The 24,901-nt window shown below is 44.3% G+C and overlaps 1 protein-coding gene across 3 annotated transcripts in view; it reads left to right on the top strand.

Moving 5' to 3' along the window:
• The window catches only part of LOC137423841 (DNA-directed DNA/RNA polymerase mu), a 135,158-nt gene that overhangs the window by 78,967 nt on the left and 31,290 nt on the right, over window positions 1-24,901 (top strand). The window contains exons 7-9 of one of the 3 annotated variants that reach the window (XM_068111385.2): window positions 6,612-6,732; window positions 7,072-7,174; window positions 18,629-18,949. In XM_068111385.2, coding sequence (XP_067967486.2) covers window positions 6,612-6,732; window positions 7,072-7,174; window positions 18,629-18,949 — 545 coding nt within the window. The remainder of the gene's footprint in view (window positions 1-6,611; window positions 6,733-7,071; window positions 7,175-18,628; window positions 18,950-24,901) is intronic. The other 2 variants (XM_068111387.2, XM_068111388.2) reach the window with 2 other exon arrangements.

Raw genomic sequence — 24,901 nt, forward strand, 5'->3', positions numbered from 1 at the left:
ATGGTGCTCCACCCCGTGTTTAACGGCCACCGCTGAGAAGGTGGGCCGCGTGAGGGCCGGGAAACTGGCTAGGAGGCGGGTAAAGTCGTCCGCTGCCGGAAGCGTGCAAACTAAACCTAAACCGAGCTGAAGGTTTCGGCCTGGACGAGACGTCTGCGCTTCACGTCGACCAACAGCCCATGCGCACATAGGAAGTCCGCGCCCAGCAGGGCCATTGGCACGCTGGCGGTCACGAACGACCATTGAAAGCGCTGCCCTCCGAACCGCAGTGAGAGGCAATGCTTCCCGAATGTGCGGATGGGTGTACCGTTGGCGGCAAGCAAAGCGGGGTCCCGGTCCACGGCTTGCTTGTCGGACGTGGAGACGGGGAGGACGCTTACCTGCGCTCCTGTGTCGCAAAGAAAACGGCGCCCGGACAAGGTGTCCGTGATGAACAGGAGGCTGCCGGAATGGCCGACGCTCATGGCCGCAAGTGAGCGCCGGTCGTTTCCCGACCTGTCAAAAGAACACGGCTGCGGCACGTTTTAGCCTTGCGGCCGAACCTGGCATGGTAGTAGCACCAGGTTTGTGGCAGTGGCCCTCGTGGCGGCCATGTCGGTGGCGGTGGTGGTGGCGGCGGCGGTAGTGGGCGGGGCGTAGCAGCGGCCACGAGGGAAGCAGGGGGCGCTGGAGTCTCCGCACCGGGAGCCACTACGGCAGCACCGTACACCGACAGCCCATGCGCAGGCTGCGTGTCGCAGGCCGCGAAATACTTGTCGGCCTCTCCAGCCAGGGCGCGGGGTTTCGTTAGTTTGGAACCGGCCAGCGTGAGGCGCACCTGTGCAGGTAGCTGGCAGAGGAAAAGTGCGCGGAACAAGAAAACCGGGCGCTGGTCTCCAAGCAGCGACAGCATGAAATCCATCCAGACGGATGGTCGTGTGTCGCCGAGGGCGGGAAGGTCCAGGAGGCGGTCGGCCTGTTCGATCTCCGTGAGCCCGAACATGGCGAGGAGGAGACGTTTGAGCGCCTCGTACTTGTCGCCCGGCGGGCGCCGAAGGATGGACACGACTCGGGCGGCAGTGCCGGGCCCGAGGGCGGCGACCACGTGGTAGTACCGGGTCTCGTCCGCCGTGATGCCTCTGAGCTGAAATTGAGCTTCGGCCTGCACAAACCAGACGTCGGCTTGTGCTTCCCAAAACTCGGGGAGTTTAACGGCATTGGTAGCCATGGCGCGTTCGGGGGTCAGCAACGGCTGAACCAATCGGGGTCACCAGTGTGGTGCTGTGCACACACGACTCAATTGCCAGAGAGGTAGGCCACAACGCGTTGGTACAAACAAAGAGTCTTTATTAAGAGCTCGCACTTCAGCACTGGGCGGGCTCGAGCTTAGAGCCCGCATATATGTCCCGAGGCCACGCCTTGTCCCCGGGCGTGGCCGATCGGTCGAAAGGCGGGGCATGCGCTTTCGTTCCCCGCCTGGACGCTCGCGCCACCCACTGGTGCGCGGAATTATTGTCCCTTGTTCCCGCCACAGGAGTCTGTTTATTTTCAGTTGAGGCCCACTACCATCCCAGGTGCAGGAAATGATATACCAGACGGTCAGGACTGAGGAGAGCTGAGGAACAGCAGGAATATGCAGTTTGAATTACAAGCTGATAACCATGTATTTGAAAAGGTATGTAGTCTAGTCCACGAAAGAATCATCACTCAGCAGGAAATAATGAAACTCGGTGATCTATGCAGGTATTACCCTGGGTTACGAGAAAGGACAGATTTTGTTCATCCAGAGTGCAGATCTGAGAAGCTGAAAACAAAGGTACAAAAACATGGAGGACAAATCTCATTCACATCATCTCATGATTTGTTTGCTTTACAAAGAGTCTGACTTGGACACTGTCTTTCCAACATGCGGGAGTACGTTATATGTACAGTATGTATACAGTATATATACAGTATGTATACAGTATGTATACAGTATGTATGCAGTATGTACACAAAATGTATACAGTATGTACAGTATGTATACAATATGTATACAGTATGTATGCAGTATTTATATACAGTATATATACAATATGGATACAGTATGTGTACAGTATATATGCAGTATGTACACAAAATGTATACAGTATGTGTACAGTATGTATACAGTATATATGCAGTATGTACACAAAATGTGTACAGTATGTATACAGTATATATGCAGTATGTACACAAAATGTATACAGTATGTGTACAGTATATAACTATATATTCAGTATGTACACAAAATGTATACAGTATGTGTGCAGTATGTATACAGTATATAACTATCTAAGCAGTATGTACACAAAATGTATACAGTATGTGTACAGTATGTATACAATATGTATACAGTATATATGCAGTATGTACACAAAATGTATACAGTATGTGTACAGTATGTATACAATATGTATGCAGTATACAAAATGTATACAATATGTATACATTATGCATACAGTATATACTATATATGCAGTATGTATACAGTATATATGCAATATGTATACAAAATGTATACACTGTGTATACATTATGCATCCAGTATATATTCAGTTTGTGTACAGTATGTATACAGTATATATATATATATATATATATATATATATATATATATATATATATATATATATATATATATATATATATATGCCTTATACGCTTACACATCACAGTTGATAACTTCAGTTCAATAGAGCAAGCTTTATTCATTTAAACGACAATGCTGACATGTTAATGTGTGGTAAAGTCAAATATTACATTGCAATCTAACATGTGGGTATAGTAACACATCAATCAATACCACATGGATGGTATCTGTGAAACTTACATGGATATTTGACACATTCGTACATTATTGGACATTTATATTATAATTCAGCCTGAGTTGAATGTAATCCTCAGAATGATATCACAGATTTCTGTATTTAATTTACTTTTCTAATTCATGTTTAACATATTATTTTCACATGTCAGAGATCAGGAACTATTGCTAACTGTTCTTATTGAATATGTTGGTAAATTTTTTTAGCTTATGCACAAAAATACAAAACCTGCATTTTATTAATTAAAGAAAATAAGCAAAATGACAAAATTCTTTATGAATTAAATGAGCAAGTAGAAATGATCTATTTTTTAATATATTTATCCAAAACACTAATAAATATTGTCTCCATAACAAGAAAAAATGAACAAATACTGTCTCCCAGGAAATGATGCAACCAGCAGCCACAAGGCTGCACAAGAAGCACCACCGTCCAAGCATGTAACATTTTTATCTGCCGTCGTCTCTGTAACTTAAGGTTTTTGTATGTCGTCCTCATGGCAGCTCGTTTGACGAGACATCAAGCTGAGAATGCTCAGCTGTTTTGTCGTTACTCAGAAGCAATCCTCACCTATTATCCCGTTTAAAATGTACAATTTTATTCACAATGTCTGCACTTTGTCTGACAGTAATTGTGGTTCTGTCATTCTCGCATTTTAGTAATTTTGCATGTTCGGGTGGTGTCCTCCTGTTAAACTGCAGTATTGATTCAAAACAGCATTGCCAGGGCCTTGATTTTCCCTCACGTTACTTGTCTTGCTTCACTTGCTTACACAGCACCAACTCGGGGACCATGACTTTGACCTTTTGATGAAATTTTCATACTTCTAAAACCGTGCAGAACTTTCCAGTTCTTTGAAGTGATTCGGTAAATATGTGTGTGTGTATGTATATATATAAACTGGAAGTTTGGGACGATTACACCTCACCACCATGTAATTCAAAACACCTCACCACCACGAAATTAAAAAACACCTCACCACCACGTAATTCAAAAAATCTTACCACCACGTGATTCAAAACACCTCACCACCACGTAATTCAAAAAATCTCACCACCACGTAATTCAAAACACCTCACCACCACGAAATTCAAAAACACCTCACCACCACGTAATTCAAAAAATCTTACCACCATGTGATTCAAAACACCTCACCACCACGTAATTCAAAACACCTCACCACCACGGAATTCCCACAGGACATATACACGGGAGAGATAGATGCATACCAGAGGTTTGGTACGATTTCACAAAAGTTTGAGGGAGTAGTTCAGTGACAAGACAGACTGCACAGATATACACTACATGGTCAAAAGTATGTGGACACCCAAACATCACACCCGTATGTGCTCGTCGAACATCTCATTCCAAAATCATGGGCATTAATATGGAGTTGGTCCGCCCTTTGCTGCTACAACAGCCTCCACTCTTCTGGGAAGGCTTTCCACTAGATGTTGGAACATTGCTGCGGGGATTTGCTTCCATTCAGCCACAAGAGCATTCGTCAGGTCGGGCACTGATGTTGGGCGATTAGGCCTGGCTCACAGTTGGCGTTCCAATTTATTCCAAAGGTGTTCGATGGGGTTGAGGTCAGGGCTCTGTGCAGGCCAGTCAAGTTCTTCCACACCGATCTCGACAAACCATTTCTGTATTGTTCTCGCTTTGTGCACAGGGCCATTGTCATGCTGAAACAAGAAAGGGCCCTCCCCAAACTGTTGCCACAATGTTGGAAGCACAGAATCGTCTAGAATGTCATTGTACGTCGTAACGTTAAGATTTCCCTTCACTTGAACTAAGGGGCCTAGCCCGAACTATGAAAAACAGCCCCAGACCATTATTCCTCCTCCACCAAACTTTACAGTTGGCACTATGCATTCTGGTAGTTAGCATTCTCCTGGCATCCGCCAAACCCAGATTCGTCCGTCGGACTGCCAGATGGTGAAGCGTGATTCATCACTCCAGAGAACGTGTTTCCACTGCTCCAGAGTCCAATGGCGGTAAGCTTTACACCACTCCAGCCAATGCTTGGCATTGCGCATGGTGATCCTAGGCTTGTGTGCGGCTGCTCGGCCATAGAAACCCATTTCATGAAGCTCCCGACGAACAGTTGTTGCACTGACGTTCCTTCCACAGGCAGTTTGGAACTCGGTGCTGAGTTTTACAACCGAGGACAGACGATATTTACGCGCTTCAGCACTCGGCGGTCCCGTTCTGTGAGCTTGTGTGGCCTATCACTTCGCGGCTGAGCTGTTCCTGCTCCTAGACGTTTCCACTTCACAATAACAGCACTTACAGTTGACCGGGGCAGCTCTAGCAGGGCAGAAATTTGATGAACTGACTTGTTGGAAAGGTGGCATCCCATGACGGTGCCAAGTTGAATGTCAGTGATCTCTTCAGTACGGCCCAATATATTGCCAATGTTTGTCTATGGAGATTGCATGGCTGTGTGCTTGATTATATATTCCTGTCAGCAATGGGTGTGGATGAAACAGCTGAATCCACTAATTATAAGGGGTGTTCGCATACTTTTGGCCATGTAGTGTATATATATTATACATATATGTATAACGTATATGTAATTATACATATATGTAATTATACATATATTATACATATATGTTATACATATATATATGTATGTATTATACATATATTATACATATACGTATACATATATGCATTTATTGATGTCAGTTGTCATACGAGTATAACTGATATGTATCAGCAATTGTACTTGCTATATTTTGAATTACTTATTATACACCCTACAAGTGATAATTCTCATTTATTTCATGACTTTGTTGTCCCTAAGATATATTGTCCCTACTTTGAAACATCAATTGCTGCTATACGCCAATACGTTGGTGTGAGGGGCATTTTGTACATTTCTTTCACGTCAGTCTTTTTGGGACTGCCACAGGTAACATGTAACCCAGTGCTATCTGCTGCATGGTCAGGTTGGCTTTGAGTAAACCAACACCCCTCAATGACTTTGCTAGTAGGGAGGGTGACTGACACTCTGCAAGGACTAAAAACAACACCTGGCAAAGGGTGGATGAGCTCTCGTCGGAAGTCAACGGTCATCCAGTAACATGGTGTCTCCTAAAAAGCACCCATCCGGTATGGACCGGTTTGAGTCCGGTATGGACCGGAAAATGGTGCATCCTGCTTCCATGCTTGTCGTTCAGCATTTGAAAGGGTAGAGCACGGACAATCCCAATAGGTTGGCAACCATGGGAGGAGGAAATTCCTCCTGAGAAAAGTGTCGCTATTGTTATGACGTCGCTGGTACTCGGAGTATCCCAGTAAGTGACGGAATTTCCCCAAGCTCAGTGGCTCTGTTTAGTGTTTGTCTCATCAGTGTGCGCGTGTGTGTGTGTGTGTTCACGTGTGTTTGTGTGTACGTGTGTTTGTGTGTACGTGTGTTTGTGTGTACGCATGTTTGTGTGTGTTTGTGTGTGTGTGTGTGTGGGGTGGGGGGGGGGGGGGTGTGTGGGTGTGTGTTTGCATGTGTGTTTGTGTGTGTGGGTGTGTGTTTGTGTGTGGGTGTGTGTGTGTGTGTGTGTGTGCTGTTTAATCTGTTTGGATGACAACAAACGTTAGGCAGACGTAAAAATTTCACATTTTTTGCGTACGTAATATGTAGATGGCCCCGCATTGCCAGAGTTTATTTGAGGGTTTGTTGACAGTTGATCATAACAGTTGAAAGTATGTGGAATGGAATACAAATACTTAGCCATTGATCCGGCAAACGAGAGATGACTTGATGACTTTTATCTGTTTCAGGATTTGAATATCACACCGACCTGGCGAGGCCTGTAAGCCACGTCGAAGCCGATACCATTGCTGGAGCGATACGTGCTTTGGTGCCCAATTCTTTCATCGCCATCACCGGGGGGTTTCGCAGGTGTTTATGGCGTAGACCTCCTTTTTACGGTATTTGTGTAATTCCAGCTGCTTTGAGACTCTCTTAAGCGACGACCGGAAGGCCTGGTGTGGATCCTCCGTGGATCCTTTAGAAAGTGCTCCATTATTGTGCAAATTAACTACTATTTGGAATCTTGGCAGCACCTTGATGTAATCTCTTAATGAGCTCCATGCTTTCCTTGATTTTTCAAAAGCTATCCTTGTTTTTGAGGCTGTGCCTTCCTGTAAATGAGGCCTTGCTTTGGGGAGGTTCTTTTGAGTCGCGGCATTGTTTTGTGAGCGTGAAAGATAATGGGGCATTTCCTGCTCATGTCCACAGGGGAAAGGATGTTGGACATGATGTCGACCTTCTTTTGACTCACCCCGATGAAGGTGGTGAAGTCGGGCTGTTGTGCAAATTGCTTCAATACCTGGACGAGCAGGTAGGTCTGCCTGGTTCCTGCTTTTGTGGCAGGCCTCAAAGGAGGGACTCGCAGTCATTTGTATTGCAGTTGTTGAAGTGTAAAGTGAAGGGTTTTGTTCCTTGTGAAATGTAATTTTCCTTTTGAGTAGCTCTGTTCTGTTTATCGATGTTCCCAGCACAATTATCTCCTCTTGAAACCACTCAAGAAGAACCACTTAATTTTTATACAATAAACACACCCCTACACCCACACGTATGTAATATGTAGACGACCTAAAGAGTATTGAGAGAGATTGATGAGTATGGGATATATGACCATGCTCACCATTTAAACTGCGTCGTCCCATCATTGCCCATCATTGCACACTAATTAAGTCTTTCCATTCTGAATGAAAAGGCCCATTGTTATTAATTAGATTTATTTATTTATTTAATTATTATAACAATACATTTTGTGTCATCTGGGGCATGAAAACAGTTATTGCTGCAGTTGCAAAATTTTGTTTTAGAAAATATGGTTTGAGGTTGATCCTCACAATCCTCATTCTTCACCTTTAGGCCTGGTTTTTGTATTTTTTGAGATTTTTTTTTTGTATACAAGATCGAGGCTCATGTAAGAGCGAAGATCAATCACAAAAAAACAAACGGACACACAAAACATACGATAAACGGAGCGGGAGACAATATGGGGAGAGAGAGGGAAGCACACAAACACAACAGCAGAGAACAGGGACAACGGGAGATCCTTGGGAGGGAGAGGGCTTGGGGCGAGGCGGCGTGGGAATGGGGGGGGGGGGGTGGGAGGAGGGGGAGAGGTATAAAACACAAGGACACTGCAAGGACTTCCAGGAAAGAAGTCGGTATTTCAAAAAAGTGGATCTGGGGGTGAATTAGCGGGGGTAGAAAAGATCAAGGTTTTGGATGGGGGAAGATAAGAGATGGTGGTGAACGGCTGTTTTAAATACCTGGAGGGTGGAGTGGGATTGAAGAGAGTTCGGGAGTTTGTTCCAGAGGCGGGAGAAAAGAGGAATGAAGGAGTGAAGGTGAGCAGAGAGTCTTCATTTTGGCAGTTTAACCAGAAGAGGGTTGCTGGCAGACATTGTGCGACCTTTAGGAATATTTGGGGGACAGAGCACAGATAGTCCTAAATTTGAGATAGGCCTAAAATAGATATTTGAGAAAAACCTAAATTTTCATGGAGAAGGGAAGATTTTCATTGAAAAAGACTAAATGGAAGAGCTATTGCATACAGGCAGACAATACGCAAAACCGGATTGACTTGAAACAAACATGGCCGCTGACCATGCAGGAAGTTACGTCACTTCCCGGTGCCAACCTCCCCATCTTGTGGCCTCGCTTTTCTCTTCCAAGTCGGTGGGGAAATTGAGAAATCCCCACCTCCATTGGATGTGACCCCATGTTGTTTGTCCGTGCTCTTTCCTTTTTAATTGCTGAGCGTCAAACAAGGAAGCAGCAGTTTTTAAAGTCTTTATGACTCGGATGGGGTTCAGGTTCGAACCGCCGACCTCCCCGACTCAAAGCGGACTCTCCAACCATCAAACCGCTGTGTGTCCATCACAATCCCCTTATTGCAGGAAAACTGTGTGGTCAATCATTTTCCATAATGAATATAGAAAATACAGATAGAGATGAGCAAAGTTTGGCCGTTGTACATTTTATCGTTAACTAGCAAAAGTATCCATTCCCAATGATGGGAAAAGTTTTGTTTAATTTACCAATTTAAATTATTTCATGGACTTTAAAAAGGTTAATTGTGCTGCACTCTTGTATTGGTTAATTGAGGGTTAATTGTGCTGCACTCTTGTATTGGTTAATTGATGGTTAATTGTGCTGCACTCTTGGATTGGCTAATTGAGGGTTAATTGTGCTGCACTCTTGTATTGGTTAATTGATGGTTAATTGTGCTGCACTCTTGTATTGGTTAATTGAGGGTTAATTGTGCTGCACTCTTGGATTGGCTAATTGAGGGTTAATTGTGCTGCGCTCTTGGATTGGCTAATTGAGGGTTAATTGTGTTGCACTCCTGGATTGGTTAATTGATGGTTAATTGTGTTGCACTCTTGGATTGGTTAATTGAGGGTTAATTGTGTTGCACTCCTGGATTGGTTAATTGAGGGTTAATTGTGCTGCACTCTTGTATTGGTTAATTGAGGATTAATTGTGCTGCACTCTTGGATTGGTTAATTGAGGGTTAATTGTGCTGCGCTCTTGGATTGGCTAATTGAGGGTTAATTGTGTTGCACTCCTGGATTGGTTAATTGATGGTTAATTGTACTGCACTCTTGTATTGGTTAATTGAGGGTTAATTGTGCTGCACTCTTGGATTGGTTAATTGAGGATTAATTGTGCTGCACTCTTGTATTGGTTAATTTTGGGTTAATTGTGCTGCGCTCTTGGATTGGCTAATTGAGGGTTAATTGTGTTGCACTCCTGGATTGGTTAATTGAGGGTTAATTGTGCTGCACTCTTGTATTGCTTAATTGAGCGTTAATTGTGATGCACTCTTGGATTGGTTAATTGAGGGTTAATTGTGCTGCACTCTTGGATTGGCTAATTGATGGTTAATTGTGCTGCACTCTTGTATTGGTTAATTGAGGGTTAATTGTGTTGCACTCTTGGATTGGTTAATTGAGGGTTAATTGTGTTGCACTCTTGGATTGGCTAATTGAGGGTTAATTGTGTTGCACTCTTGGATTGGTTAATTGATGGTTAATTGTGTTGCACTCTTGGATTGGTTAATTGAGGGTTAATTGTGTTGCACTCTTGTATTGGTTAATTGAGGATTAATTGTGCTGCACTCCTGGATTGGTTAATTGAGGGTTAATTGTGCTGCACTCTTGTATTGGTTAATTGAGGATTAATTGTGCTGCACTCTTGGATTGGCTAATTGAGGGTTAATTGTGCTGCACTCTTGGATTGGCTAATTGAGGGTTAATTGTGTTGCACTCCTGGATTGGTTAATTGATGGTTAATTGTGTTGCACTCTTGGATTGGTTAATTGAGGGTTAATTGTGTTGCACTCCTGGATTGGTTAATTGAGGGTTAATTGTGCTGCACTCTTGTATTGGTTAATTGAGGATTAATTGTGCTGCACTCTTGGATTGGTTAATTGAGGGTTAATTGTGCTGCGCTCTTGGATTGGCTAATTGAGGGTTAATTGTGTTGCACTCCTGGATTGGTTAATTGATGGTTAATTGTACTGCACTCTTGTATTGGTTAATTGAGGGTTAATTGTGCTGCACTCTTGGATTGGTTAATTGAGGATTAATTGTGCTGCACTCTTGTATTGGTTAATTTTGGGTTAATTGTGCTGCGCTCTTGGATTGGCTAATTGAGGGTTAATTGTGTTGCACTCCTGGATTGGTTAATTGAGGGTTAATTGTGCTGCACTCTTGTATTGCTTAATTGAGCGTTAATTGTGATGCACTCTTGGATTGGTTAATTGAGGGTTAATTGTGCTGCACTCTTGGATTGGCTAATTGATGGTTAATTGTGCTGCACTCTTGTATTGGTTAATTGAGGGTTAATTGTGTTGCACTCTTGGATTGGTTAATTGAGGGTTAATTGTGTTGCACTCTTGGATTGGCTAATTGAGGGTTAATTGTGTTGCACTCTTGGATTGGTTAATTGATGGTTAATTGTGTTGCACTCTTGGATTGGTTAATTGAGGGTTAATTGTGTTGCACTCTTGGATTGGTTAATTGAGGGTTAATTGTGTTTTTTTTTTTTTTTTTTTTTTTTTTTTTGTTGTTGTATACAAGATCGAGGCTCGTGAAAGAGCGAACATTAATCACACAGAAAGACAAACCGACACATAAAACATATAACATAGGGAGCGGTAGACAAGATGGGGAGAGAGGGGGAAGGACACAAACACAACATTTGAGAGCAGGGACCGAGAGACATGGAGACATCGAGAGATCTGAGAGAGGGCGAGGGCTTTGGGGGGGGGGGGCGTGGGAAGGGGGCAGTGGGAGAGGTATAAAACATATGGACACTGCCAGGACTTCCAGGAAAGAAGTTGGAATTTCAAACAAGGTGGATCTGGGGTGAATTAGCGGGGGTAGAAAAGATCAAGGTTTTGGATGGGGGAAGATAAGAGATGGTGGTGAACAGCTGTTTTAAAGACCTGGAGGGAGGAGTGGGATTGAAGGGAGTGAGGGAGTTTGTTCCAGAGGCGGGAGAAAAGAGGAATGAAAGAGTGAAGGTGAGCGGAGAGCCGAGATTTCGGCAGTTTAACCATCAGAGGGTTGCTGGCAGATCTTGTGCGACCTGTAGGAATATTTGGGGGACAGAGCACAGAGAGAGCTGGGGGTGCAAGGCCGGAGAGGAGTCGGTAGAAGACAGAAAGACCACCTACCTGCCTGCGGTGAGTGAGTGAAAGGCCCTCAGAGATAGCTTCATCGCGGGAGATTCTTCATGTGCTGCACTCTTGGATTGGTTAATTGAGGGTTAAGGTTAATTGAGGGTTAATTGAGGGTTGCACTCTTGGATTGGTTAATTGAGGGTTAATTGTGTTGCACTCTTGGATTGGCTAATTGAGGGTTAATTGTGTTGCACTCCTGGATTGGTTAATTGAGGGTTAATTGTGCTGCACTCTTGGATTGGCTAATTGATGGTTAATTGTGCTGCAATCTTGTATTGGTTAATTGAGGGTTAATTGTGTTGCACTCTTGGATTGGTTAATTGAGGGTTAAATGTGTTGCACCCTTGGATTGGTTAATTGAGGGTTAATTGTGTTGCACTCTTGGATTGGTTAATTGAGGGTTAATTGTGTTGCACTCTTGGATTCGTTAATTGAGGGTTAATTGTGTTGCACTCCTGGATTGGTTAATTGAGGGTTAATTGTGTTGCACTCCTGGATTGGTTAATTGAGGGTTAATTGTGCTGCACTCTTGGATTGGTTAATTGAGGGTTAATTGTGTTGCACTCTTGGATTGGTTAATTGATGGTTAATTGTGTTGCACTCCTGGATTGGTTAATTGAGGGTTAATTGTGCTGCACTCTTGGATTGGTTAATTGAGGGTTAATTGTGCTGCACTCTTGGATTGGTTAATTGAGGGTTGATTGTGCTGCACTCTTGGATTGGTTAATTGAGGGTTGATTGTGCTGCACTCCTGGATTGGTTAATTGAGGGTTAATTGTGTTGCACTCTTGGATTGGCTAATTGAGGGTTAATTGTGTTGCACTCCTGGATTGGTTAATTGAGGGTTAATTGTGCTGCACTCTTGGATTGGTTAATTGAGGGTTAATTGTGCTGCACTCTTGGATTGGTTAATTGAGGGTTAATTGTGTTGCACTCTTGGATTGGCTAATTGAGGGTTAATTGTGTTGCACTCCTGGATTGGTTAATTGAGGGTTAATTGTGCTGCATGCTTGTATTGGTTAGTTGAGCGTTAATTGTGCTGCACTCTTGGATTGGTTAATTGAGGGTTAATTGTGCTGCACTCTTGTATTGGCTAATTGATGGTTAATTGTGCTGCACTCTTGGATTGGTTAATTGAGGGTTACTTGTGCTGCACTCTTGGATTGGTTAATTGAGGGTTAATTGTGCTGCACTCTTGGATTGGTTAATTGGGGGTTAATTGTGTTGCACTCCTGGATTGGTTAATTGATGGTTAATTGTGTTGCACTCTTGGATTGGTTAATTGAGGGTTAATTGTGTTGCACTCTTGGATTGGTTAATTGATGGTTAATTGTGTTGCACTCTTGGATTGGTTAATTGATGGTTAATTGTGTTGCACTCTTGGATTGGTTAATTGAGGGTTAATTGTGTTGCACTCTTGGATTGGTTAATTGAGGGTTAATTGTGCTGAACTCTTGGATTGGTTAATTGAGGGTTAATTGTGTTGCACTCTTGGATTGGCTAATTGAGGGTTAATTGTGTTGCACTCCTGGATTGGTTAATTGAGGGTTAATTGTGCTGCACTCTTGTATTGGTTAATTGGGGGTTAATTGTGCTGCACTCTTGGATTGGTTAATTGAGGGTTAATTGTGTTGCACTCCTGGATTGGTTAATTGATGGTTAATTGTGTTGCACTCCTGGATTGGTTAATTGATGGTTAATTGTGTTGCACTCCTGGATGGGCTAATTGAGGGTTAATTGTGTTGCACTCTTGGATTGGCTAATTGATGGTTAATTGTAGTGCACTCTTGGATTGGTTAATTGAGGATTTATTGTGTTGCACTCCTGGATTGGTTAATTTGAGGGTTAATTGTGTTGCACTCTTGGATTGGTTAGTTGAGGATTCATTGTGTTGCACTCTTGGAATCATTGAGAGCCAAAGCTTTGAGCTCCTTTTACTGCCCACCGTAAAATGGTGGTGCAACATTTGGCGGTGGAGGTTCAATTTGTCTAAAAAAGGGCCAAATATACCGATTTTAAATAGTTGTTACTCCATGAAGATCTTTATGAAAGCTACTTTAATCCAGATGTTCACGTTCATTGAAATATTACTGTAAGGGGTGATAAAAAAGTGGATGTTGAGCTTTGCCTGCATGCGCAACCTTTCAAACACAACATGGGAAGCAGCCATCGTAAACAGGAGACAGACAAACGCACGGACAGACACCATACCTCCTCAGCGTCGACGAGTCTGGCATTTCACTCAGGCCAACTGGGACGGTCTTCAAGCAGCCATCAATCATCTGGACTGGTCTCCCATCTCTACCGCCTCTGACATCAACTCATCCTGGGAATTCTTACAAAGTAAATTGCTCTCTCTCATGCACAGATTTATCCCATCTCGTCTTCAGTTGTCATACCCTTCCTCCCGTCCATGGTACACGGAATCTTGTGGTGAGGCTGTTGCCCAGAAACAACTTGCCTTCGTCTCCTGGAAAGCAAATCCAACGGAAGGAAATCTCATTTCCTTTCACAAAGCCCGAAACAAGTGTGTGTCCACCCTCAGGAGAGCCAGGAAACAATATCTCTCCGTTCTCAAGACCGAAGTCTCTTATCTGTCTCCCTCTTCCAAATCCTGGTGGCGTCTGGTCAAATCTGTTTCTGGTGTTTGTTCCCCCTCCATCCCCTCCCTCACCTCAAACGGCTACAAAGCTGACTCCGCACGTGAAAAAGCTGAACGCCTCAACTCTGTGTTTGCCTTTAAATCTTGTGTCCCAAACCCATCCCTCTCTGTACCAACCGTACCCAGTCGTACCCACCCTTCCTCTTCTCCAATGGTGTGATCTCTGATCATCAATTTGGATTCAGAGCAGATCATTCTACTCTGGACATGCTGCTTCTGCTGTCTCGACAATGGATGGAGGTCCTCATTGCCAAACAGGAAATCAGTGCTGTCTCCCTTGTCATATCACGTGCCTTTGATACAGTCTGGCACCACACCCTGGTCACCAAACTATCCTCTTAGGGTATCCATGGAAATCTCCATGCATGACTTGCAGACTTCCTCTCGAGTGGTAGTCAACGTGTCGCCCTGAATGGGTTTCTCTCATCTCCTCTTCCTGTTCAGGCTGGAGTTCCCCAAGGCAGTGTTCTGGGCCCTGTGCTTTTTCTGGTCTTCATCAATGATCTCTCTGACTCTCTTGAAAATCCTCTCTATTTCTTTGCTGATGACTCTACTCTCTGCCGCTCCATTCCTCATCCCTCAGATTGGCAGTCTGTAGCCTCCTCACTCTCTGCAGACCTGGACAAAATCACAGACTGGGCGAACAAGTGGAACATGTCTTTCAATCCTGACAAATCTCACACTCTTACGATATCTCTCCGAAGAGACAGACTGGACAACCCTCCCATCCACTTCTGAATAATCCTCTCCAAGAAGTTCTGTCACTCAAGCTTTTGGGTCTCACTATCTGCCATGATCATTCCTGGGAAAACCACATTTCAAATCTGGCCTCCAAAGCCAGTCGCCGACTGGACATCCTCCGTCGTGCGAAGTCCTTCCTTGGCACACCTGAGCTCCTCACCACATACATGGCTTTCATCCACAGCTCAATGGAATACTGCTCTCCCCTCTGGGCTGGTGCTCCTACCTCACACCTAGCTCGTCTTCACGCTGTTGAAACCAAAGCGTTCAGAATCATTGGAATCTCCCGTGATGAAGCTAACTCCGAGGGCCTTTCACTCACTCACCGCAGGCAGGTTGGTGGTCTTTCCATCTTCTACCGACTCCTCTCCGGCCTTGCCCCCCCAGATCTCTCTGGGCTCTGTACCCCAAATATTCCTGCAGGTCGCACAAGATCTGCATGCAACCCTCTTATGGTTAAACTGCCAAAATCAAGACTCTCTGCTCACCTTCACTCCTTCATTCCTTTTTTCTCCCGCCTCTGGAACAAACTCCCTCACTCTCTTCAATCCCACTCCAGGTCTTTAAAACAGCTGTTCACCACCATCTCTTATCTTCCCCCATCCAAAACCTTGATCTTTTCTCCCCCTGCTAATTTCACCCCAAATCCACTTTTTCGAAATACCATCTTCTTTCCTGGAAGTCCTTGGTGTCCTTGTGTTTTATACTTCTCCCACCCCCTCCCCCTTCCCACGCCTCCTCCCCCCAAGCCCTCTCCCTCCCACATTTTTCCCGATGTCCCTGCTCTCAAATGTTGTGTTTGTGTGCTTCCCCTTCTCTTCCCATCTTGTCTACCACTCCCTCTTTTTATATATTTTGTTTGTCTGTTTGATTTGTTTGTGTGATAAATGTTAGCTCTTTCACAAGCCTCGATTCTGTATACAAAAAACAAAAACAAAAAAAACCCACAATGTTAATGGATTATTAGGAGGGAATGTTTTATTATACGTCGTACGTTTTAAACAGTTTTTCCTGAGAATTACTCCAATTGTTGTTCCATATTTTTAGCTTTGACACCATAGTTCGATGGAGGTCATGCTTTCACCAATGTCTGTCTGTTTGTTACTTGCCGTAATAGATTCCGGCAAGTATGTTGGTTGGTTGGTTGGTTGGTTGGTTTGTCTGTCTGTCTGTCTGTCTGTCTGTTTGTGTGCAGTACTGCGTCTACATCGTTGCACATAGCATCGCCATACTTTACACACATATTTGTCTTGCCCTGAAATAGACTGTGCCCAATTTTTAACTCTCTAGGCCCAAGGTCAAGCTCAAGGTCACCCAAAACGTGAAATCAGGGGGGGTCGAGTTTTCATTTAAAATATATTTCAAACCACTATAACTCTAAAAGTACAAGAGATATGCATACACTTACTCAGTTACCTTCCATTGCTTAGCGTATATACATGTATAGATTTCCCGCCATTTTGATCCAAAATGGCCGATAAAAATAAAGTACATTCCGGCAGTCCTCTTAGATTTGTCTGTTTGTCTGTCTGTTTGTCTGTCTGTTTGTTTGTATGTATGTATGTCTGTCTGTCTGTCTATCTGTTTGTTTGTTTTTTGGTCTGTTTGTCTGTCTGTTTGTCTATTTGTTTGTCTGCTTGTTTGTCTCATTGTCTGTTTGTCTGTATGTTTGTCTGTCTGTTTGTCTTTCTGTTTGTGAACAGGCAGATTGGCTCGTATTCTGCAAGCACAGCCCTCATTATTTTCCCGGTGACGGTCATCTGTAGTTATTATTATTATTATCATTATTATTACTATTATTATTATTATTATTATTATTATTATTATTATCGTGAACCCAAGTTATACCAAGTGGCATATTCTTCAGGGTAAGACTCAAATATAGATTGGCACTTTAGGTTCCATTGTCAAACTCATCATTTCACCCCCCCCCCACACCCCCCCCCCCCCCCACCTCTATTATTCCCGTTGACTTTTCTTTGTACAACTAAAATAAATTTGATTTATATTCGAGTTTTGATCATTTCCCCCTCATTATCCACATCGATGAAATACCCACGAGTGCTTGTTGTAGTCACACTTTATTTCACTAACACTGCACTTTCTTTACCTTTTACTATTCATCTCAATCTGTCACCAGAATTTGCTTGTGAAAAACAAACAGCAGAACTTCCTAATTGCTGTGGAGAAATCTTTGTATTGAGCGATGTGTACAATTAGCAATGGGAAACTAGTCGACATGAGGCTCATGCGGCCTGCATCGTTGGACATGTACAACGATGGTTGGAATAGACAGAACGTTATCGGACGTAGTATGCCAACCACCATCGGACATAGTATGCCAACCACCATCGGACATAGTATGCCATCCACCATCGGACGTAGTATGCCAACCACCATCGGACGTAGTATGCCAACCACCATCGGACGTAGTATGCCAACCACCATCGGACGTAGTATGCCAACCACCATCTGACGTAGTATGCCAACCACCATCGGATGTAGAATGCCAACCACCATCAGACGTAGTATGCCAACCACCATCGGACGTAGTATGCCAACCACCATCGGACGTAGTATGCCAACCACCATCGGACGTAGTATGCCAACCACCATTTGACATAGTTATCCAACCACAATGGGAAGCAAGAAGAAACTGATATTTTGGGCATTGAGCCTTATTTCTCTTTTGCTCTAACGATAGATTCACATGGGAAACATCAACTCATCCTTTCTTCCCATTGGCGGTTTGCATACTCCAATCAATGTTCCATCAACCCAATCCATCACTGCCATTTCAACAGCTTCACATTCCCACAATATCGATGCCATCGTCGCACAGATCTGCATGTATTTCTCGCATTTATTTATCAACTAATTGCTGCAGTTATTAACTTTGAAGCCAGGAACCCATATTTCTTCCTTGATTGTCGAAGTACAGGCCTCTTATTGAAGGGTGAATGGCATCCCATGAAGGAGAGTCATTGCAAGGTAAAGATGAGATAATTTTTGAAGCACTAGTGAGAATAAAATAAAAAAAATTAAAAAAAACACCTTTAGAGGCCATTTTCCCCCGCAAGCGGGGGTTGGCCTTTTTCGGGAACCGTGGTTGTTGTTGTTTTTCGGTCCCCTTTTTGAAGCAATGTTTTACGGCCGGATGCCCTTCCTGACGCCAACCCTTTTTGCCGCCTTTAACGACAAGCAGGGAATTACCAGTGAACTGGTACTCAATTTGCCGACCTCGGAAGGATGACAGGCTGAGTCAACCCCCCTGGCGTTAATTCAGCGATTGACCGGGATTCGAACCCAGGATCCTAGGATCCTTAGCTGGCACCCTAGCCACTAGCCCAACACCAGGGATCACCACCAGTGAGAATAAAGAACCGTAATTGCACCAAACGTATCACCATGGCTTCGCCCAACCCACTGTGCCGTTTTTCCCAGGACAGAGAATGACGTTTTTGTATCGAGATCTTAGGTATTCAAAGATGTGCGACAAAGGTGCCACATAATGGGAAGCATTTTTTTGTTTGAACCTTAATATCCCTGCTGGCACCAAATCTATCAAACGTCAAACTCAACACGAGACATTACTATGGTGAGAGCAACACTATGAAGCTCTCCTTTTATTTTGTCTTCCGTTTAATGTTCTGCCATCCACTCAAAGTCGACTCTCCTTTCAGGGTTGTGTCATGTTTCAGGACTACAGAGACAACACGTACAAAGGAACAAACGCTGCAGGCCTAAACGAGTCCAAAAGCACCATGGACCACTTTGAACGGTGCTTCACCATCCTCCGGCTGCCACTGTGTCCTCGCGTCACCAGCCGCGAAGATGATAAGGTCACCGGGCGACACGAAGTTAACGAGGCTGCAACGAGCCATTACACAACACATCCGAAGAAGAAGATCCCCGAGACTCGAGAAAGGGCCGTGAGAGTCGATTTTGTTGTGTGCCCCTCCAGCCAGTATGCGTTTGCCTTGCTGGGTTGGACAGGTTCACAGGTAAGCCGTGTGGCTAATTAATGAGTAAAACGGGTAAACCGATAATAATTATGAATGTGATACGACGTTGATATTAAATGATACTTCATTGATTTGTATCTTTGCATTTTAAACAGGAGTGTAGGATTGCCGGTGAACATGTACCGGAGCGCCGCTCCGGCACCTCAATCCATCTGAGGAGCAAACCTCGCGATTTAAAATAGACAAACGAAAAAATCAACCACGTTCACGTGGTGAAATAATCATACTTTCATGGTGAAATAATCATGCTTTCATGGGGAAATAATGATGCTTTCATGGTGAAATAATCATGCATTCATGGTGAAATAATGATGCTTTCATGGTGAAATAATCATGCATTCATGGTGAAATAATGATGCTTTCACGGTGAAATAATCATGCTTTCATGGTGAAATAATCATGCTTTCATGGTGAAATAATGATGCTTTCATGGTGAAATAATCATGCTTTCATGGTGAAATAATGATGCTTTCATGGTGAAATAATCATGCTTTCATGGTGAAATAATCATGATTTCATGGTGAAATAATCATGATTTCATGGTGAAATAATCATGATTTCATGGTGAAATAATCATGATTTCATGGTGAAATAATCATGGTGAAATAATCATGATTTCATGGTGAAATAATGACACTTTTCATGGTGAAATAATCATGCCTTCATGGTGAAATAATCATACTTTCATGGTGAAATAATGATGCTTTCATGGTGAAATAATCACGGTTTCATGGTGAAATAATCATGATTTCATGGTGAAATAATCATGGTTTCATGGTGAAATAATCACGGTTTCATGGTGAAATATTCATGGTGAAATAATCATGCTTTCATGGTGAAATAATCATGCTTTCATGGTGAAATATTCATGGTGAAATAATCATGCTTTCATGGTGCAATAATCACGGTTTCATGGTGAAATATTCATGGTGAAATAATCATGGTTTCATGGTGAAATAATCACGGTTTCATGGTGAAATAATCATGCTTTCATGGTGAAATAATCATGCTTTCATGGTGAAATAATCATGCTTTCATGGTGAAATATTCATGGTGAAATAATCATGCTTTCATGGTGAAATAATCATGCTTTCATGGTGAAATAATCATGCTTTCATGGTGAAATAATCAGGACCAAGTTTGTCCCCAACTTTGGATATATGAATACGTTGGACACTTTGTCTTGGGAATGATATCCTAACAATACAGCTTATAGGAAACGTAGATGCGCATGAGTTGCCAAAAACAACAAGAAGCAACAAGATCAACAAGTTCAAAACAACAAGAAGCAAAAACAACAAGTTCTTCCTGCCTACATTCCCTAAACTCCCCTCCTAAACTCCCCCCTCACCCATCCCTTTCAAATCTCTCCCTCCTTACCCCTCCCCTCCAAAACTCCCTCCTCACCCCTCCCCTCCCAAACTCCCCCTTCACGCATCCCCTCCTAAACTACCCCTTACCCATTCCTTTCAAATCTCCCCCCTTGCCCCTCCCCTCCTAAACTCCCTCCTCACCCCTCCCCTCCTAAACTCCCTCCTCACCCCTCCCCTCCTAAACTCCCCCTCACCCCTCCCCTCCCAAACTCCCCCCTCACCCCACCCCTCTTAAATTCTCTCCTCACCCCCTCCCCTTCAAAACTCCTCCCCCCCCCTCCCCTCCCCTTCAAATTTTTTTTCTCCAATTCTCCCCTCTTGAAGCTTGGAAAGAAGATTGACGAGAAGAGGAAGAAGTTCAAGGAGTGGCAGAAGGCGAAGGGTATGGGGGCAGAAAAGGCAGAGCATGAAAGTTATAAGGCAGCCAAGAAGGCTGCAAAGAAAGAGGTTGCAAAGGCACAGGAGGCATGTAGGAAAATGTTCGGAGAACGCTTGGATTTGGAAGAGGGTCAGAGAGCAGTATTCAGGATTGCAAAGCAGATAGCGAAAGAGAGGTGTGATGTGATGGGGGTGAGTTGTTTGAAGGATGAAGTGGGACAAATCGTTGTGGACCCAGATGGAATTAAAGGAAGTTGGAAAAGATATATGGAAATGCTGTTGAATGCAGAGAATGAATGGGATGGCAACATAGAGAGTAACCCAGTTTTAGAGAAGAGAAGATAACCAGAGATAACCAGAGGAACCAGATAACCAGAACCAGATACCAGATAACCAGAGGCAGAGAAGATAACCGAGAAGGAAGTTGAGGAAGTGATAAAAGCAATGAAAAGTCGAAAAGCGGGAGGGCCGACAGGAGTTGTGGGAGATATGTTGAAGGCAGCGGGAAATTGGGGTGTGAAGAGAATGACAGAGATCTGCAATCTGGTGGTGAAATAAGGCTGCATTCCTGTGGATTGGGAACTGAGTACCCTCGTCCCTCCATACAAGGGGAAAGGTGACTCTCTGGACTGTGGCTTGTATCGAGCGATAAAGTTATTGGAGCATGGAATGAAGGTATTGGAAAGGGTGTTGGAGAGGAGGATAAGGAAGAAAGTGAAGATTGACGAAATGCAGTTTGGATTTATACCAGGAAGAGGAACGACAGACGTGCTTTTTATTGTGAGGTGGTTGCAGGAGAAGTACATGGAGAAGAGGAAGAAGTTGTTTCTTGGGTTTTTTGATCTGGAGAAAGCATTCGATAGGGTTCCACGTGAAGTAGTGACATGGGCATTGAGGAAGTTAGGAGTGGAGGAATAGTTGACCAGAGTAGTGATGGCAATGTACAAAAGAGCGCGCACAGCTGTAAGGACGAAGGACGCGAACAGTGGTGAGTTTGAGATGAAGGTGGGAGTGCATCAGGGGTCGTTACTAAGTCCACTACTATTTGTAGCTGTGATGGGGGTGCTGGCTCGGAACGTAAAAGAGGGTTTACCGTGGGAGTTGTTGTATGCAGATGATCTGGTGTTGATTGCGGAAAGTATGAATGGACTGAAGGAGAAGATGAACAAGTGGAAGGAATGTATGGAGACAAAAGGTCTGAAGGTGAATATCGGAAAAACGAAGGTGATGGCAAGTGGTAAAGCATGTGATGAGGTGGAAAGAACTGGGAAGTGGCCATGTGCTGTGTGCAGGAAGGGTGTCGGAGTGAATTCCATTCAATGTACAATGTGCGCTGAGTGGGTTCATCAAAAATGTAGTGGTTTGAGTGGGTCATTAACCAATGTGGCAGCTACATTCAAGTGGAAGGTGTGCACAGAGGGAGCTGCAGCTGGAGGAAATGTTGAGTTGAATCTTGGAGACGGCGTGAAGCTGGAAGGTGTGAAAAAATTTGTTACCGAGGAGACATGCTGAATGGAGATGGCGGATCAGACTAGGCAACGGTTGCTCGAGTGAGATGTGCATGGAAGAAGTTTTGGGAACTGAGTGGCGTGCTGACGAGGAGGGGAGTGTCGTTGAAGCTGAAGGGAAAGGTATATGCTGCATGTGTGAGAAGTGTTATGATTTATGGGAGCAAGACATGGGTAATGAACGTAGAGCAGCAACGAAGGCTGGAAAGGGTGGAAATGCGAATGGTTCGGTGGATGTGTGGAGTATCGTTGAGAGAGAGGAAGACAAATGATGAATTGCGAAAGATGATGGGAATAGAGCCTGTGATTGATGGTGTGAAGAGAAACAGTTTGAGATGGTTTTGTCGTGTGTTGAGGAAGGATGAAAGTGACTGGTTGAGAAGAGTGATGGAAATGAATGTGGAAGGAAGTCGAGGACGGGGAAGACCAAGAAAGACTTGGCTAAAGATGGTGGAAGAAGAAATGCGGGCAAGGGGGTTAACAAGGAGAGATGCAGAAAATAGGGCAAGATGGAGAAGATTGTCATGGGGACCACAAGGCTAACCCCCGCTCTTGCAGGGAAAATGGCCTTAAAATGCCTGTTGTTTGTTTGTTGTAATTCTCCCCTCTCATCCCTCCTCAAAGTGTTCTCCCCGATTCTTCTCCCTTCCAACTCTCACCTCAATCTCCTCGAACCTTCTTCCTCGCTCTGCCCCCTCAACCTTTTGTCTCGCTCTGCCATCTCAAACAACACCTCACTGTGCCTCACCCAATCACCATCAAACCTTTTGACCTCCTCATCCTTCCCTTTCTCCTAACGATTCTGCAATCTCCGCCACACTATCAACAGCTCTCCCTAGCTCCTCCTCCTCTTCCTCATCTTACCCTACCCCTCCACTCCCCTGTCCTGCACCCGATGCTCCCCCTCTCTCCTCATTAACGGTATGGACCTCAAACATCCGGGGCCTTCGCTCAAACCTGATTGATCTCTCCATTCAGGTTGCTTCTGACAAACCAGACTTAATCTGCTGAACTGAAACTTTCCTCCTTCAAGATGTCTCTGATTCCTTAATATCTCTCCCTGGTTACTCCCTCCTCCGGTATGATAGATCTGAGCCTCATCCTGGAGGTGGGGTTGCTATCCTTATCAAAAACTCTCTTCCTCACTCTCCTTGCACTGCCCTCTCTCCACCTCACCCCCAGAAGTACCTTTGGTGACGGCTTCCCCTTCGCTCCCACCTTTTGTTCATATGTGTGTTGTACCGTCCACCAAACAGTGATGACTCCATCTACATCTCGCTGTCTGATAACATGGACCAACTTCTATCAACTCATCCCACCTCTGTCTTCCTCATATGTGGTGATTTCAACTGTCATCATGCCAGCTGGCTGGGTGTGGGTTGTTAGCATGTTTTTATTGTGGTGAAAATGTACCAAAGTTGAACCCAGGTGTGATGCTCACTTAAACCGCTGGGCGGTGTCTATAAGACCTCGGACGTCCGCGACTCGAGGCCACTCCTGCGACTTTATACAATGACATGTAGAATTGAATGGTACGTACCCACTTATATTCTAGGCTTGCTTGCATTGACTGATATATCCAATCTTTCTCATATGATGCCTTGATCCTGACATATATATATTGCATGGTGTATTTTACAGGATGATGTAAAGATATTATTGAGATTAAACCTATCTATGGGACGAGTTGTGGATTTGGTTGATTTTCACAACAACCTCTCTCTCACCAGCCATGACTCCTCAGCAAAGGACTTCTGCGACCAGCTGGGACTGACACAATCTGTCAATTTGCTGACCTGGATCTCAGTCAACAGAGCATCTTCTCTTCTCGACTTGGTTATGACTAATTTCCCTGCAACTATCTGCTGCTCTTCTTCTGCTCCAATTGGTTCTTCTGATCATTTCCTTGTTGAAGTGGACTCTCTGGCCATTCTCGGAGAGCCTCCTCAGCGTCGACGAGTCTGGCATTTCACTCAGGCTGACTGGCACGGTCTTCAAGCAGCCATCAATCATCTGGACTGGTCTCCCATCTCTACTGCCTCTGACATCAACTCATCCTGGGAATTCTTCCAAAGTAAATTGCTCTCTCTCATGCACAGATTTATCCCATCTCGTCTTCAGTTGTCATACCCTTCCTCCCGCCCATGGTACACGGATTCTTGTGGTGAGGCAGTTGCCCTGAACCGACTTGCCTTCCCCTCCTGGAAGGCAAATCCAACGGAAGGCAATCTCATTTCCTTTCAGAAAGCCTGGATCAAGTGTGGGCTCACCCTCAGGAGAGCAAGGAAACAAGATCTCTCTACTCTCAAGACTGAACTCTCAAACCTGTCTCTCTCTTCCAAATCCTGGTGGCGTCTGGTCAAATCTGTTCCTGGTGTTTGTTCCCCCTCCATCCCCTCCCTCACCTCAAATGGCTGCACAGCTGACTCCGCGCGTGAAAAAGCTGAATGCCTCAACTCTGTTTGCCTCTAAATCTTGTGTCCCAAACCTATCTCTCTCTGTACCCACCGTGCCCAGTCATACCCAGCTGCTCCTGGACTCTGTGTCCTTCTCTCCTGACAAGGTGGAGAAGTTTCTGTCAATCCTCGACTCTGATTCTGCAACTGGACCAGACGGCATCAGCGCACGGGTCCTAAATTCCTGGTCTGCTGCTCTTTCACACCCTCTCACTG

Source organism: Myxine glutinosa, chromosome 3 (assembly GCF_964187855.1).
Source record: "Myxine glutinosa chromosome 3, kmMyxGlut1.1, whole genome shotgun sequence".
NCBI lineage: Eukaryota > Metazoa > Chordata > Myxini > Myxiniformes > Myxinidae > Myxine > Myxine glutinosa.